At 34.5% G+C, this 16258-nt stretch overlaps 1 protein-coding gene across 1 annotated transcript; it reads left to right on the forward strand.

Annotated features, from left to right (window-relative positions):
• The first annotated feature begins 11484 nt into the window (after positions 1-11484).
• LOC148802022 (cytokinin dehydrogenase 3-like) lies at positions 11485-15669 on the forward strand. Its single transcript, XM_088898765.1, has 5 exons — positions 11485-12192; positions 12915-13042; positions 13573-13821; positions 14186-14451; positions 15206-15669. Exons 1-5 carry the CDS (start codon positions 11577-11579, stop codon positions 15498-15500), a joined length of 1554 nt encoding a protein of 517 aa, XP_088754891.1. The 5' UTR covers positions 11485-11576; the 3' UTR covers positions 15501-15669.
• Positions 15670-16258: the final 589 nt, after the last annotated feature.

The raw sequence follows: 16258 nt of genomic DNA on the forward strand, positions 1-16258 counted from the left end.
AACCCCACCCATTCAGCATAACATATGATCATTGATGGGATTAGAGGAGAAATTACACTCATTCGGCATAACATATAACAAATGCAAACAAAATAATATAAGAAAAACGATTTCAAATCGCATCGTTAGAGATTGTTTAACACTCATCTTTGCAGTGGGAGCAAAAATGAATTCGGGTGAATCTGGTCGAAGAAAATGTGAGTTTAAAACAAAGCACACAATACAAAACTAGGTACAGTGACGAGACAACATACTTGTTGGCGCGTTCCTGGTTGGAAATGTCATCGGTGCTTTCTACCGTTCGCTCGCTATTCGAAGCCAAGGAAGTTCCTCCTTCCTCTGAGATTTATAGTGGCAAGTTGGAGTTCACTATCGAACAAAAATGTTTGGTAGGGTTTTTTTCTATCATTTAGTGCAAAATACCCAAAATACCCCTTCTCTCACGTGGGAGTCGCTAACATGTGTTCGTTAATAGGGGTTAACATCATGGGAACCGTGCGTTTCCTAGGAACACGTTCTTTGGGACCATTGATTTTTCACTCCTTTTGGGTGTTGTTCACATGCGAGAACACTTTTTTTTTCTTGTACCAAACACATTTCTGCTCTGTAAGAACATCGAGAACGCATGAAACATTCTCACGGAATTTGCCAAACAGGGCCTGAATTATCCTCCCTGTTTACATGAGAATAAGAGGTTGACCCAAACACCGAGTGTAGGAGATCCAGGTTCCTACCTTAGAGGTAAATACACCATCAACAATAGGGTTATAAATCTTAGGGTTTGGTTTGCAATTGAAATGGGATTTCATTCCAAAGGGAGCTGGAGGGAATGGTCATTCTGTCAAATAGGGGAATGTCAATCCAGCAAGAACAAGAATAAGATTCCGATTTTTCCCAACTAAACATTTGGAATTGGAATGTGCTATTCTGATTCCAATGCTAGACCCCTATTCCTACAAACCAAACGGGCTCTTAGAGAATTGGATGATTGCCTCTCACCCACTTTTCTTTGCACACTTCAAGAATCCAAGAAATACATTACTCTTCTTATGATGCAGCTTGGGTCAGGCTTGTTGGTTAAATAGGACTGTATTTGGTCCAATTTGATCCATTTTCAAATGGATTGGACCAAATCCAATCCAAATCCATACAAACCAAGTCCAGTCTAGTCCAAATAAAATGTAAATGGACTAGATTGGGTCCAATCAAATCCAAATTGAATCAAATACCAAAAATAACATGAAAAATTTATAAAATATATAAAAAAACTACACTACTTGCTACAATCCAATTCAATCCAATTAAAATGTAAATGGATTGGATTGGGTCTAATTCAACCCAAAGTGAATGAAAAAAGTACAAAAGTACTTTCATAAAATTGCTTTTAGAAAACTAATTTAATAAAAGTGCTTTCGTAAAAGTACTTTTATTAAAATACTTCTACAAAGTACTTTTATAAAAGTACTTTCGTAAAAGTATGTGCTTTTATAAAAGTGTTTTCATGTAAAAGTAGTTTTATAAAAGTGCTTCATAAAAGTACTTTTCATAATATTATTTTTATAAAAGTGCTTTTGTAAAAGTTCTTTCGTGTAAAATTACTTACTTTCATAGAAGTACTTTTCACAAAATCACTTTTTATAAAAGTGCTTTCGTAAAAGTATTTTTATGCCGACTTCAGTTTTGATCAGTTTCAAATTGGATAAGAGTTTGGCCTCATGGTTGAATTATTAGGAATTTGATTTAGGTCCGATCAAACCGATAAGAATTTGGACTAATTTATTTTGGATTGGCCCAATGGCCCCAATCAAATAATTATAACGGACCGCTCAAATCCAATCTAATAAGGTTTAGATGAGATTGAATCCAATCCAAAACCAGTCCATTAACACCCTTATGGTTAAATATGACTTCATCTCTTGGTTATATATATATAAGACCTAGGGTATCATTTAAAACCCTGGATCCATCTTTCACATTTTTCACTTGTTTTAAGAACTCACGTGATCACTCATAAAAAAAAAGGTCACGTGATCATTCACATGGTTCCTAACAGAAGTTTAATTAAGTAAAATGGTTAGAAACTATAAGAGTATTTTAATAATATGTAAGTTAGAGGGTAGGTTTTAATATAAATGCGAAACTACAGGGGTGTGTAGGTAAATGATCCAATTTGTGGTTCCCACTTATAATAATGAACAATCCTACTGTTTTTCTTCATTTTTTTCTTGGTCAAATAAAGAACCGTTGGTTGCTTGAGAATTCATTGTGGATTCTACCATATTACCCAACCTGACTGATTAGTGGAGCCAAAGGACAGAACCAAATTTGTCGTTTGGACCCAGTTTAGCAGACAAACTTGAAAGATGCTTACCTTCTTTATTAAAATTATTAAGCCGCAAAGTGAGAGGAGGCTCCATGTGTAGAACGTAAAAGTTGTGTGTATAAAAATGTGAATAAAATCTATGGCATCTGCATGTCATTTTTGTGTGGAATATTAGGGAGTCTTTTTGAAATTGCCACATCAGCCAAAAACAAAATTTTAACTCGTTTTTGTTTTAGAAGGCAAATACAATTTGTTTTGTTTCAAAAAACAGCACACATGTTTTTAGAACCATTACAATAATGGTTTTTAAAACCAAAAAAAAAAAAATGTAGCGTAGAAATTATATGATTTTTGGAACATTTTGAAATTAGAAATTCAATAACATGTTTCAGTTTCGAAAACAAAAAACACATACACACAATCAAGAATATGTTTTTTGTGTTTTTGTTTTGAGAGTAGGAAATATGATAACGTACTTCTATATATATATATATAATTTCATGGTTGTAATATATGTACATATATGTTTTAATTTATCCTAATTCTAATTTAATTTTTTATTTTACTTTTCAATTTTTGATAAATAAAAAAGCAAAAAAATGGGGATTTGAGGCTGAAAAAAGGGAATTAAAAAAAAATAGTGGGGCAAAGCATTAAAAGACACTTACAATGCATGGATCTTGAAAAGTTACTCGAAATCAAAAAACAAGATCACCCCAACTAAATAACGAAATGCAAAGTTATGGCCTCCAAAAGTTTTGATATACAAGTAATGTGTAATCCATGACCAATTCAATGATTCAACCACCTTAATTGGATAGATTTTGACCAAGTCAACAATATTTTTGAACAATTTTCAGGTTTTAGAAAAATTAGACCCAGAAATTGTCTAGTATATAGCATATGTATAAGATAAAAGGATAATAACATAAAACCTTTTAAGGCAAGTACTTTGGTTTAACTTGTATGATATGCACATAAGACTGGGGGTGTTTATGGGTTGGTTCCCTTTGGTTCCAAGGTAGAACCTAAAACCTACCTTAGTTTCAAGTTTTAGGTACCTACCCTATTAAGTAGGGGTGAAAATGGATCATATCATGATCCAATCCGATTTGACGTCTGATCCTATTTCGTCGAATCCGGATCACCCTAGTTCAGATGTTTGGATCAGATAATAGGATTCAATCAGAAATCGGATCAGATTTGGATCACCCCTATCCGATTTGATATATATGCTATATATTTATTTATATAATATATAATACATATATATAAATATATATGCTATTTATATATTTATAAATATATTATTTATATTGTTTTTTATAAATTTGTTATATTATTTATTTTTGTTATAAAAACATGTATATATGTGATGAAAATAATTAAAAAATACTTGTATTTTTTGTTTTTCATGATTTAAATTGGTATATTATATTTTGCTTTTATTAATTTATTAATTTTTAAAGAAAACAAATTGGATCAGATCATATTCAAATACCTGACTTCCCGATTAGATTCAAATTCAAATCCATGTCTATCAAATCCGATCGGATCTTAGGATTGGATCAGATATGCAATTAACAGTGTTAGATCAAATTTGGATATACCTTGATTCGAATCCAATCCGATCCATTTGCATCCCTACTGTTAAGATCAATTCTATCCTTGGTGGTTACGACTACGAGGTTAGTTCTAGGTTTACCCATGAAATCAGTTCTTATAAAAGTTATCACAATCATAAAATGTTAAAACTCGGCTTTCAATGACAATATATAGTTGAAAACTTATATTACCTTTGTTGATTAAATTGAGTAATTTAATGTATAGATTATCATAATATATTAATATATAGTTCAAAACTTATCTTTGTGATTTAATTTTTGTAAATAGTACCTTTTACATTACTTATTATACCCATTCAACTATTAAAATGAAGAAATAATATCAATTCACTTAAGTGGCTTAATGGTCAAGTATCATAAATGTTGGGCTAATGCATAGGTTTCTTAAAAAACATTCATTTTACCCTTATATCTATCACTTTAGATGAAAATCTATGCTATATATACAAGTGTGGATGAAGAACTGTTCTTGCACGGCTGCTTTGTTTTTGTACCATACCAATGCTTCCGTAGGTAGTTGCTTTTTAACATTTTTCATTGATGAACGATGATAAGAACAAATGTAAGTATAATGCATCTGCATTCATTAAGGTGCAGATACCAGATGTTTCTCCTACCCCGTCCCTTCTTCTTGAAAAGAAAACAAGCCAATCTGCAATAATATTAGGATCCAGTCTTGCATCTCTCTTTTTGTTTTTATTGTAGTTTGCATCTTAATTATTATTTATAGGAAGAAAAATGAGGAGGATGATTTACATCAAGTACCAGGAATGCCCAGGAGATTCTCTTATCAAGATCTCAAAGATGCAACAGAGAATTTTTGTAAGAATCTTGGAGAAGGAGGATTTGGATTGATTTTTGAAGGGACTCTCGGAAATGGCACAAAAGTTGCAGTGAAGTGTTTGGATGGTTTGGATCAAGTTAAGGAATCGTTAAAAGCTCTTTCGATGTAGGAAGTAGGCACGGTATGAAATTGTTCCTTCTTCTAAATCAGGTCCCAAGTTCATGCCGATTCCTTCCCCTAAACTCAAAGGTAACGGGAAAAGGTTGGTGTTGGTATTACCAACATTCACCCCATTTCCCTGTTCATAGCTCCTAAAAACCATTTTGACTACTGGTGCCTAGTTTTGATGAATACGATTCAAATACCTATTAACAATTCAGCAATTGAACTGAAACAGACTATTTTCACATAGACAAAAATCAGCTACAAATGATCATCACCCAAGCCTTATCAACGTAGGGCTAAACTCTGCAAATGAGATGTTAACAAAAGTGACATGTCTATGAAGACGAATCGAATCGGATCTTAGGAGCTATGAACAGGGAAAGAATTGTCCAAATCGTTAAATATTGTAATCAACCAAATCTTGGAAATATCTCAGACAAGACCTCTTTAGATTTGGAATGCCAACAACTTTGACAACAAAATAAATATTGTTCCAAATGAGGAGACCAAGTCAATAATACACGACGACAGTGATGTCTCTTCACATAAGAAGAGAGGTGGTAAATATTCGTATATATAATTCTTGGGTGTAGTATATAGGCTTCGTAGAAAAGTTGGGAGTATTAATTGTTGAGTGAGATATGATCTCCAATTCGTCATTTCTGCATCTTTAATTTTAAGCATGTTAGATTGCGACATGAAGCGTGGAAGGGGACCAAAAGACCAGTAACCCTATAGCTCGCCAAACTTGGTTGGCTATACGTAGCACAACCCAAAGTGTTATATATTTCATTTCACTCGACCAATTGTCGGGTACACTGACATCTCATAAGACATTGATGGTTCACTACACCAATGAAAGAAAAGTATCAAGACAAATTCCTTCACGCGCGTCAATTGTTGTGGCGTTAATGGTCCAGTTTGTTGTGATGATCCAAACTCCTGTTCCTATCATGCATGAATGACGGGTGGGTACACTGTATTGCTTCACGTGTGATTGATTGATTGATTAAACATGCTGGGTTGATGATTCTTCTTGTGCTCCGCTGCATTTCTCATATCCCATATTAATCTAAATATTATAAAGAATTTTGCAAGGAATTCCTGTTTTTCTTCCTTACATGGGCAGTTTAGTTTAGAAGACATCCATTCCTGCATAATTGTATAGAGTTCCTTGTCTTTTGTGAGTTCTGGGCTTATTCCCAGATTTGCTGATAGCCATACACTGATCGAGCATAAGGACACTCAAAAAAAACACACGTTGCCAAGTTTCTGTTTTGATCCTGCACAGAGAGCATTTTCTCTCATCTTCTGCAATAGCGCGCCATTTGTGGGAATTTTACTTTTTCATGTGAGATTCCAATCCCATTGGTATCCCGAAGATGAGGCCTGTTTTGACATGAAGAAATTGTAGCCGGTCTTAACCTCGTACTCACCCGATTTTGAACTCTTCCAGATGATTTTATCTGATGAGAGATTAGGGTTTGATGAATTTCACTGTGACAATCCACCTAAAAATTTGATTCAATTTTCCTACTATCCCATTCTCCCGACATGGTGATGATTTCATTCACCTTTAGACTCCTTACAAGAGTGGCAGTTTCGGGTTTTATGTTTGGGATGCCAGGGAACCCATGGATCTGAAATAAACACTTGTGCCGCCCCATTTTTGATCTGTCATACTGCATTTGGTTTTATGATATCCCATAGTTGTACAATATTTTTCCACCATCCTGAATCCACTTGTTTCTTTTTTCGGGAGTAAATTGACTGATTTTTAATATATTTTATCTTTATTGCCTCACCATCAATGTGGTATGTAATGACATGTGTCGAAGCTTTTAGGGATAAGTTTCTTAAGGATGCGTTTGGTTTGACAGAAAATAGGGAATTTCTATGATATTAGAAGGTTTGTTTGTTGATACCTAAATTTTCATTAATAGTCAGAATTTCACTAAATTTTCGGAACCCGGAATGTAGCAGTGTTGTACAACTCATATTAAAGAGATGGACACCGAATTGAGAAATTGTAAACTCTACTCAAATTTTATTAACCATTATCAAATCAAAAATCAGAATATACAGGGGAGGGGAGGACATAGCCTGCCTTGCCCCATGCCCAATACAAAAAGCACTCATCAATGCCCTCTCAAAACCCACCCCAATAAAGAAATTAAAAAAAAATACAATCAGATTTAATCAATTCTCAAATTTTAAACTTTGGTGGGATATAATTAAAAGTTGCATTGCTTTTCAAATTCACACCTATTGCAATGGTTAAAATAAAATAAAATCGTTTAAAATTAAAAAAAAATCAAATTCAAATGGTTAAAAATGATGATCAAACAAAAAAAAAGATAACCTGTGGTACACACACATGCATCCAATTCAATTCAGATAAGGTGTAAATTCAATTTTAGACTGATATAAAATATGAACCGGTTCATGAAAATTGAAATCAGTTGTTTTAGAATTTTTACACCAATCATGTTTGATTGTTAAGGTGTAAATTTTGATGACTTGTTTACGGAATTTGGAACACACGCCAGTGTAAATATAGCATATAGCTACAACTTGTAGCTTTAGCCTGCTACAACCTATAGCTTGCAGCAGATGCATCATCGGCTCCTTCCTCCATGCTTCTCTTCACAGTTTGATCTACTACAACATCGAATGAGAGAAAGAGAAAGAGAGAATTGGAACGAAGAACCACCAGAGAAAATGGAGGAGGCGTAAGAGGCCGTTCGGGCTGAAAGGAGGAGGCACAGCTCACCCACGGTGTGCCTTACCCTTCCCTCCGACAAACCATGGCTGCTAGGGGGATTTATTTTAGTGGCTGCCATCACTTCACCTTGCATGCTAAAAAGAAGCCTCAAGCTTCCGTTAGGGGTGTTCACGGTTCGGTTAATCAAATCGTGGGGCTTATTTTGTAACCAAACTGGTAGTACTGGTTCTTGGAAAATCAGTAACCGAAATCTATCAGTTAACTGGTTGACCGGTTTGATTAATCGTTGGTTTGGTTCGTCAGTTTTTCGGTTTTTTAATTTTTACAATATATATTATAAAAATATATATAAATCTATAATAAAAAATTATAAATATATATATAATATTATATTTTAAATAATAAATAATATATCGTATATTATAAACATACATATTTACATATATTCTGCATATTTATTAATTTATAATATATAAAAATATAAAAAATATATATAATATACATAAAAATATATAAAATATATAGAAATATATGTATACCGGTCGATTCGGTTAATTGCCAGTTTTCTGTACTGGTTAACCGAAACTGAACTGATACCTTCAGTTTTTTGAGAACACCAAACCGAAACCGAACCGGCTGGTCCAGTTAACTGATTTTTTTGTTCAACTTCGATCGGTTTTTTCAGTCGATTCGGTTTTTCAATTTTTTTTTTGCTCACCCTTAGCTTTTGTGGTCGATGTGGTCAACGCCACCACTAGGAAGGCCGACTTTTCCACCACTAGAGCTAATGAAGAAATGGAGAAGAGAGACGTTAGAGTGAGAAGAATTTTACTTCGATGGTAGAAAGGGTAAGTTTTACATCGATAATTTTGATGTATTTTTTACATCAATTATAGGTGTAAAAATATTTTAAAAAGGAGTTTTACGCCGATTTATGGTGTAAATATACACTCTATCCAAACACTTGCAAAATCTAACCTGGGTGTAAAATTTACCCCGATTCGATTTTACACTTCAAACAAACACGGCCTATGGGTTCCGACTCTTTTCCCAAATAACATGGGACAAGAACTCTTAACATGCTTTTAAAAAGTTACAAGAAGACAAAAACAAAAGCCAATAAAGACAAAGGCAAAACAAAGAGAGGGAATTTAGATTTTTGGAATTTAAATATTCTCTCCAAAACAAAAATCTGACACACATTTAGGGTTTGTCCGTTTTCTCTGTGAGGTCTAACATTTGAAAGCATGGTTTTTAAAACTGACCTGGAGATCGAACCGGTCAATGATCCGGTTATCGGGTCAAATGGTTCGACTATTCGAATCGAACAGTCGGCCCATTTTGACAAAAAAATAAAAAATAAAAAACGGTCAAAACCGTTCAAACAGTTAATCGCCCGGGTCAGCGGTTTGTTGACCAAAATCATTGGTTTTTGAAGAAAATCCGGTTTTGGGGAAAACCGGAACCAATCACCTAACCGGTTCTCGGCTTTTTTGGTCTGACCGTTCAGTCCGGTCCGGTTTTGAAAACCATGTTTGAAAGTGCAATAATTATATTAAGAGGTATATTGGTATTGGTGAACTTTTCTTTCGTCTAAACTCTAAATACAAAAAATGTTGTTTTGAATTATGAAAATGATCAAATATCTATTTTAACCCCATATATGAAAGTTTGTGTTTATCTTTTCGGGGTTATCATTGGAAAACAGAAAGTTGTTTGATTGCATTTTAAGAAATAAGAGATAAAAAGAAATGAACAACTATTTTTCTCTTAAAATTAAAAGATTCCTTTTAAGATATAAGAATTAAGAGGAAACTAACAAACCCTTACTGTATTTAGATCTCCTATCTACAAAAACCCTAGCCACACCTATCCACATGTCACTACAGCCTCAAATTAAGAGCATTTTTCATAGGGAAAATCTATGATACGGGAAAAAAGTTTTGACCAATCAATTATTTTTCGGATACCATATCTTTTTTCGTATCATAGTCGAACCCTTTTTCATATTTGCATGTTACCGTTAATGGGAAGATGTTCCCCGTACATCCATAGTGAGACGTGGGTCCCGTGGCTAATTAAGATTAGTGTGTAGGAGATTCGAATTGACCTTTACTCTATACCCTATTTGGCAATTGCGTGGTCGTTGGCCTACCATTAATTGACATAATAACCACTACTGATATCTCGTCATGGCTGGCAGCGCAGTTAAATTTCCATTTTACACAGCTCGATGCTAATGCCACGTGGCATCTTCTGAGTAGTGGTTGATTTCGTCTATCATTGGGGTATAATAGTTGGATTCAAGAAAATAAGAAAGACACGGTAAATTAAGGAACCCTGTCATGGGAATTCAACAAAATCTGAGTAGTGTTTGTCTTTTATTTTCATTCAAACCCGACATAACGTAATTGACTTGAAATTCAATAAGATTAATTATTTAGGTTGGGTATTTTATCAGTAGAAGCTAAATAAGGCTCCATTTATAATAAGAAAAACATGTTTTAAATTTATCTGGATTCGGATCTAAAATGGGCCCAACATTATTATAACTGTATTTGAAAAATCTTGTAATTTTAATGAGAGAACGATTTTTAGATCTGATACGTTTCTAGAAGAATAGTAGAGATAGACCTATACACCTTCCTCCCAAGTCAGCCAAGAACTTGTCAGGAAGGCTCCAAAATGTGGGTCTTGTGGGTCCGGCCCAACAAGTTATTATATATACGAGAGAATTTTAATAAATTTAAGAGTTCAATTATATTACATGGTTCATTTGCTTTTCAATTATTCACATTTCATGTTTTTTGCTTCCTATATGGTAGACTTCATGCATCATACATTTTACTTAAATTTAGACCATGTAAAAACAATGTGAATTGTCTTCTCTTGTTATGAATTTGAAAACAAATTAAAAACATCTAACTTAAAAATAAATTCTTTTTTATTAAAGAAAACACATAAAAACATGTAATCTTGATTGTAAATGTGTTTTTATTTCTAAAACTGAAATAAAAAAAAAAAACATGTTATTATTTACCTTTAAAGAAAGAAACCAAAAACATGTCATTGAATTTCGGGGTTGAAAATCATATTTTTGTTCAATTAATATATCTCATCACTATGATGGTTTTAATAACGCGAATTCTGTTTTGAAACAAAACCGTCGTAAAACAAAGAATATAAATTTATAATGTCAAAAGGTATCATAAGAAGAGCTTTGACCAATCACCCCCTCCCATGGTGAATTTTGATGAATACCACTTGATTGGTTACCAGTTTTTAAGTTATAATTTTTTCGGCATAATAGTCGAATCTTTAAACAAAAACACAGTTCAAACAGTATGTTTTTTTTTCTTTCTTATGCTGCAATTTGAAAACAAATGGAAACAAAAACATTCACAAACAACCCTTAATTGTTACTATCAATCACTAGCCAAGAATCAAAAATAACGTAGCCAAGGGATCTTATTGATCAAAAAAATCTTCCAACTGCATGCGTATGGAAAATTAAAGAGTGAAAAGAATCTTATCCGTTCAAACCATATATATAACTGATGTTGAAAGGGAATTTGGACACTTTGGCAACCCAAAAAAACAACGGATACTGTGAAACCACCACCTTTGATTACTTCTCATTCTTTCCTTATAGTCTTCAAATGAACCTAAACAAAATCTTACTAAATCTTATTTTCTTTTCTCTCTAGACTGACCATCTTATACGGCATATCATCTTCTGATCTCGCTGCTTAAGTCTTTGATTTCTTCCGTGCTAGATTTAAACTGGCTCCCTATACAAAGTTTCAACCCTTCTTCATCCCCATGCACCTATAAATACCCCCACCATCCCAATACATCTCCTGCATCAGTCAATCACCACCTTATTCTCGTACCATCTCTCTCTCTCTCTCTCTAAGCCCATAAAAACAGAACTCATCAGTCATCAAGTGTATCATGGGTAAGAAGAGCAATCCATTTCCATCCTTCTTCATCCTGATATTTGTTACAAGTGGTCTGCTGTCTAGAACAGCTAGTTTGTTTCCATCAGACCTCCAATCTCTCTACATTGACACTAGGCTCCGTTTGGACGCCAAGGCTAAAACCTCGGCCTCCATTGATTATGGTAATATCACCCAAGTTATTCCGGCTGCCGTTCTCTATCCGGAGTCACAGGACGACATTGCAGCACTGATAACATTCTCTTTTGAGTCTCCAGTTCCTTTCCTTATAGCTGCAAAGGGCATGGGTCATTCAGTCAATGGACAAGCAATGGCTCCTGATGGTGTTGTTGTGAACATGAGATCACTGAACAATGAAGAGAACGGAAGTCGGATTAATGTGTCTAGGAGCACTACATCAATGGCGATTAATTGGTACGTAGATGCTGGTGGGGAGCAGCTTTGGATCGATGTGCTGCGTGCCACCCTTGAATATGGCCTTGCACCAAGGTCATGGACCGACTTCTTGTATCTAACTGTGGGTGGGACTCTATCTAATGCTGGTATAAGCGGCCAAACCTTTCGTTATGGTCCCCAGATCAGCAATGTCTATGAGTTGGACGTTGTTACAGGTAACTCCATAGCCATTTAAGTGTACCTACTTCTCATTTCAGATTTGATTCAAACACAAACATGCAAACCTGGCTACATGACCAATCCAGTACTGAATATATAGATATATAAGATCCATGTGGTATGTGTCCATGCATAAGTGACATGTTCATTTGTGAATGGGTATAACATAGTCAGGTCCACACACTTGTGTTCGCAGCAGATCCCATATACATATATCTATATATTGTCAAGTATACGTCACATCTAGGAGATTGCTAGGGTGACGATATAATAGATGAGATGGTCGCTCGGTGTTCCTCCAAAAATCAAAGCACAAGGGCATGTAATGGCAGACTATGGTAAGGTTGGTGGACCTCATGTGCATCCTGCTATGTCCCCAATACTAGAAAAAACAAAAAGACCAAAAAAAACAAGAGAGAGAAAAAAACACATAAATGCCTAAAGTGGGGGCCTCAGTGATATTAAGCCATATATATAAACGTTTTTCACATTTATTTTTTACCTTAAAGTTCAATGTTTTGGTTTTGTCAGACTGGCCAGACCGGATGGTTGGACCATCAGAATTGAAAACAGGCAGCCAAAATAACCAACCAGCTGGTATTCATTAAATTCAAATAGCCTTCACATTGCTGTCCGGTTATGCATCCGGTCTGAGTCTGCAATTAATAAATTAAACCAATACGCACTAAATCTAAATGTGTGGATTGTTATGATACAGGAAAAGGAGAGTTAGTGACCTGCTCCAAACACACAAACTCAAAGCTGTTTTATGCAGTATTGGGAGGTCTTGGCCAGTTTGGCATCATCACTAGAGCAAGAATTGCATTGGAAAAGGCCCCAAGCACGGTATAATTCATTCATCATTAAGATATCAGGGCTTATAGAATTGTGTAGATGATAATTTAGCCTAATTTTATACTAAAGTATACATTTAGATAAGGTTTTAAGTATTGGGCGTATCGTATCATATCGTTGGATTTTTGATACATTTATTTAAAGGTTTTTCAAGAAATTATTTTTTTATTGATTAGATAATATATATATATATATATATAAAGTGAAATTTTGAAAGAAAACTAAAAGAAATAAAATGCATGGGGTAAAAAGTATCCACACACCCCTGCCAATACATTTGGGTGTATTAATACTTTAAACCATGCATTCAGAATAAAGGCCTACTCAATATTGATCCCAGCTATCAAGGATAGGGTATTTGGAAGGGAAGCAGTTCTAACCTTTGGCATTTTTTATATTCAAACTCATATTCTTATGCTTGTTAGCTCCAGATTTTACCATTAAACCTAATAATTAATGTCTCCCTGTAGGTTTATTGTTTATTGTTGTCATCTATATATATGTTGTAAAATTGCTTGCAGGTGAAGTGGATGAGTTTGTACTATGTAGACTTCTTTGCTTTTACAAGAGACCAAGAAATTTTGATCTCAACCCATACAAGTCATGAGAACAAGACATTTGATTACATTGAAGGTACCCTCGTTATGCAACATGACACATCAGATGATCCACGAATAACTTCCCTAGCAAAACAGTATGGCATTGTTTACACCATAGAAGTGGCCAAGTACTACGACGATCTCACTATCAACCAGGATACGGTTGATGAGGTATGTCTTTTCTTAACTGTAATTCTGTAAAGTAAAAAGGTCATGTTTTTGTTTTCATTTATTCTTGAAATCAAGGTTCTAAATATCGATACAGGTTGAGACTCTGGACGGGGTGTACGTGTTGGCCTGTATCTTTGGCCATTTTTATTTTTTTTTTTTAGGTTTTTCAAGCTAATCTTAGTAATGTAAATTTTGTTTTGTTGTATTTAGACTTAAGTATATACTTGAAATATTATTGGATTGAGGTGGATTCATATTTGATCCAATTATATACAAGTAGCTTAATTAGAATATGTAATTAGACCGAATTTAAAATTCGGACTAACCATTTGCAGACATACTAATTTGGGAATCTTTAGTGCAGGAACTAAAATTGTTACTTGAAGGGTTGAGCTTTATTCCTGGCATGATCACCACAACAGATGTCTCCTATCTAGATTTCTTAAATAGAGTTCGAAGTAAAGCATTGAAAGTCCAGTCACAAGAGCAGGGAGATGTTCTTCATCCGTGGCTTAATCTCTTTATACCCAAATCTCGGATCTTTGATTTCAATTCTGGTGTTTTCAAGGGAATCCTCCTGAAACAGAACAAGACCGCTCTAAACCGTTTCTATCCCATGAACCGAAACAAGTAAGCATATATGACCTAACGAATGTCACTATCAGTAACCATTCAACCTAACAGCTTTTAAGTTGTTAGGTGAAGTCCCTGAATATATTTTTATTCTCTAATGCACTACCTTACACAAAATTCTATCGGATTTGAAGCATCAATAGGCACATGTCCACTCATATCTTGTGCAAAACTTACTTAATTATAATAGGAGCAGCGATCACTTGGTCAAATAGGCTATGATACCATATGAGAGAATCGTTCAACCTAACAGTTCAAACTGTTAGCTGAGGATTCTGAATATGCTTTTATTCTCTAATAAATAGTTACTACCAACTGATAGAACACAAGGATAGGGGTGTCAACGAACCTGTTTTTCTGGATGGATTGGACGGATCAATAAGACATTGAATTGGACCAGTCCATCCATTATGGATTTATATTGGATTGGGTTGGATTGAACCAATATCAGGTCCATTGATAGATAGAAGATAAGAATACACATGTCAATGGACCAGGTTCAGGTTGAAACCTATCAAAATTAAAATCAGTTTGGACAAATTAGACAGTTTAAACATAGAATTAGACTGGGTCAAAAATGGTTCAAAATATTCATCGGATTGGATTGGACCTATCCATCCATAATGGACTCATATTGGACTGGATCGGCATGGACCACATCTGATCGAATTGACACCCCTACACAAGGGTATTTAAAAAAGAAGGGTGATTAATTATGTACGCTCAATTAACACCTCAATGTGCATTGCAGGTGGGAAGGCAGGATGTCTTCAGTGATTCCTGATGAAGATATATTCTACCATCTTGCACTACTGCGATCAAGTGGGATACATGATCTGGAGTTTTTTCAGAGACAAAATAGAGAAATACTGGAATTCTGTGACAAGGCTGGCATCGAGATTAAACAATATCTTCCTCACCACGAATCCAAGGCAGAATGGATCAAGCATTTTGGGCCCAAATGGAACACTTTCAAAGCCAGGAAAGCCATGTTCGACCCAAAAGCAATATTGTCACCAGGGCAAAGGATTTTCAATTCCTTGTAAGAAAATTGTCTGTGCCATGAAATTCTAATGTATAGCAGGCATATATTTAAATCCAATAAAATCTCCAGGGACATTTGTTTTCTTGGAGATAATCAGTCAGTCGGGTAGTTGTATCAAAGAGTTGAAAATTTTATTTTTGTTGGTAATAGTAGTTGGGTTTGAACCATAATTCCACTATGGTTTATTTCATATCTAACTATAACTTTTTGGGGTGATAGTTTCTAATTTTTACACTAACATTCTTTGTGCTTAATGGGATTGCTTGGTCAAAGTCTATAGTTTGCTCTCAAAACTACGTGTTTGGACTTGGGACTTTTCTTCCAGTATAAACCGAATAATGTACAAAGTTTTGTGAAGGTTGATAGAAAAGAATAGAGAAACAGAAAGTTGAGGGTAAGTATATTTGAGTTTTATGAAAGTTCTTGTGAGCCTTCTCTCAGCTTTCTTTCTCTTATTTTCTATCGAAGTTTTGTGAAGGTTCTTGTAAACTTTCTCTCAATCTTTTGTTTTTCTCTTATTTTCTATTAAACCAAAGATAGTTTAAGGCTTGAAAGACAATCACCAAAGTCAGCAATTACTGCAACTAATGGCATATAAGACTTTCACATGGGTAGACCAAAGGATGGTCTTCGGCCTTCCTATCGACCATCAATCAAGTTCCTTCTTTCTATTATCTAGAGTTTCAATCTATCGAAAATCTTCTTTTTTTCTATATTTTGGGTTTGGTAATTTGTCAATCATCATGTTGCATCATTTAT

The sequence above is a fragment of the Nelumbo nucifera genome, chromosome 2 (genome assembly GCF_055504915.1).
Source record: "Nelumbo nucifera cultivar China Antique chromosome 2, China Antique-T2T, whole genome shotgun sequence".
NCBI lineage: Eukaryota > Viridiplantae > Streptophyta > Magnoliopsida > Proteales > Nelumbonaceae > Nelumbo > Nelumbo nucifera.

Excerpts from the sequence above, each read along its gene's own strand:
- LOC148802022 (XM_088898765.1), top strand. The coding sequence starts at position 11,577 with ATGGGTAAGAAGAGCAATCCATTTCCATCCTTCTTCATCCTGATATTT. Across the intron at positions 13,043-13,572 it reads TGGAAAAGGCCCCAAGCACG|GTGAAGTGGATGAGTTTGTA; the intron begins GTATAATTCATT and ends AATTGCTTGCAG. Across the intron at positions 14,452-15,205 it reads TATCCCATGAACCGAAACAA|GTGGGAAGGCAGGATGTCTT; the intron begins GTAAGCATATAT and ends TGTGCATTGCAG.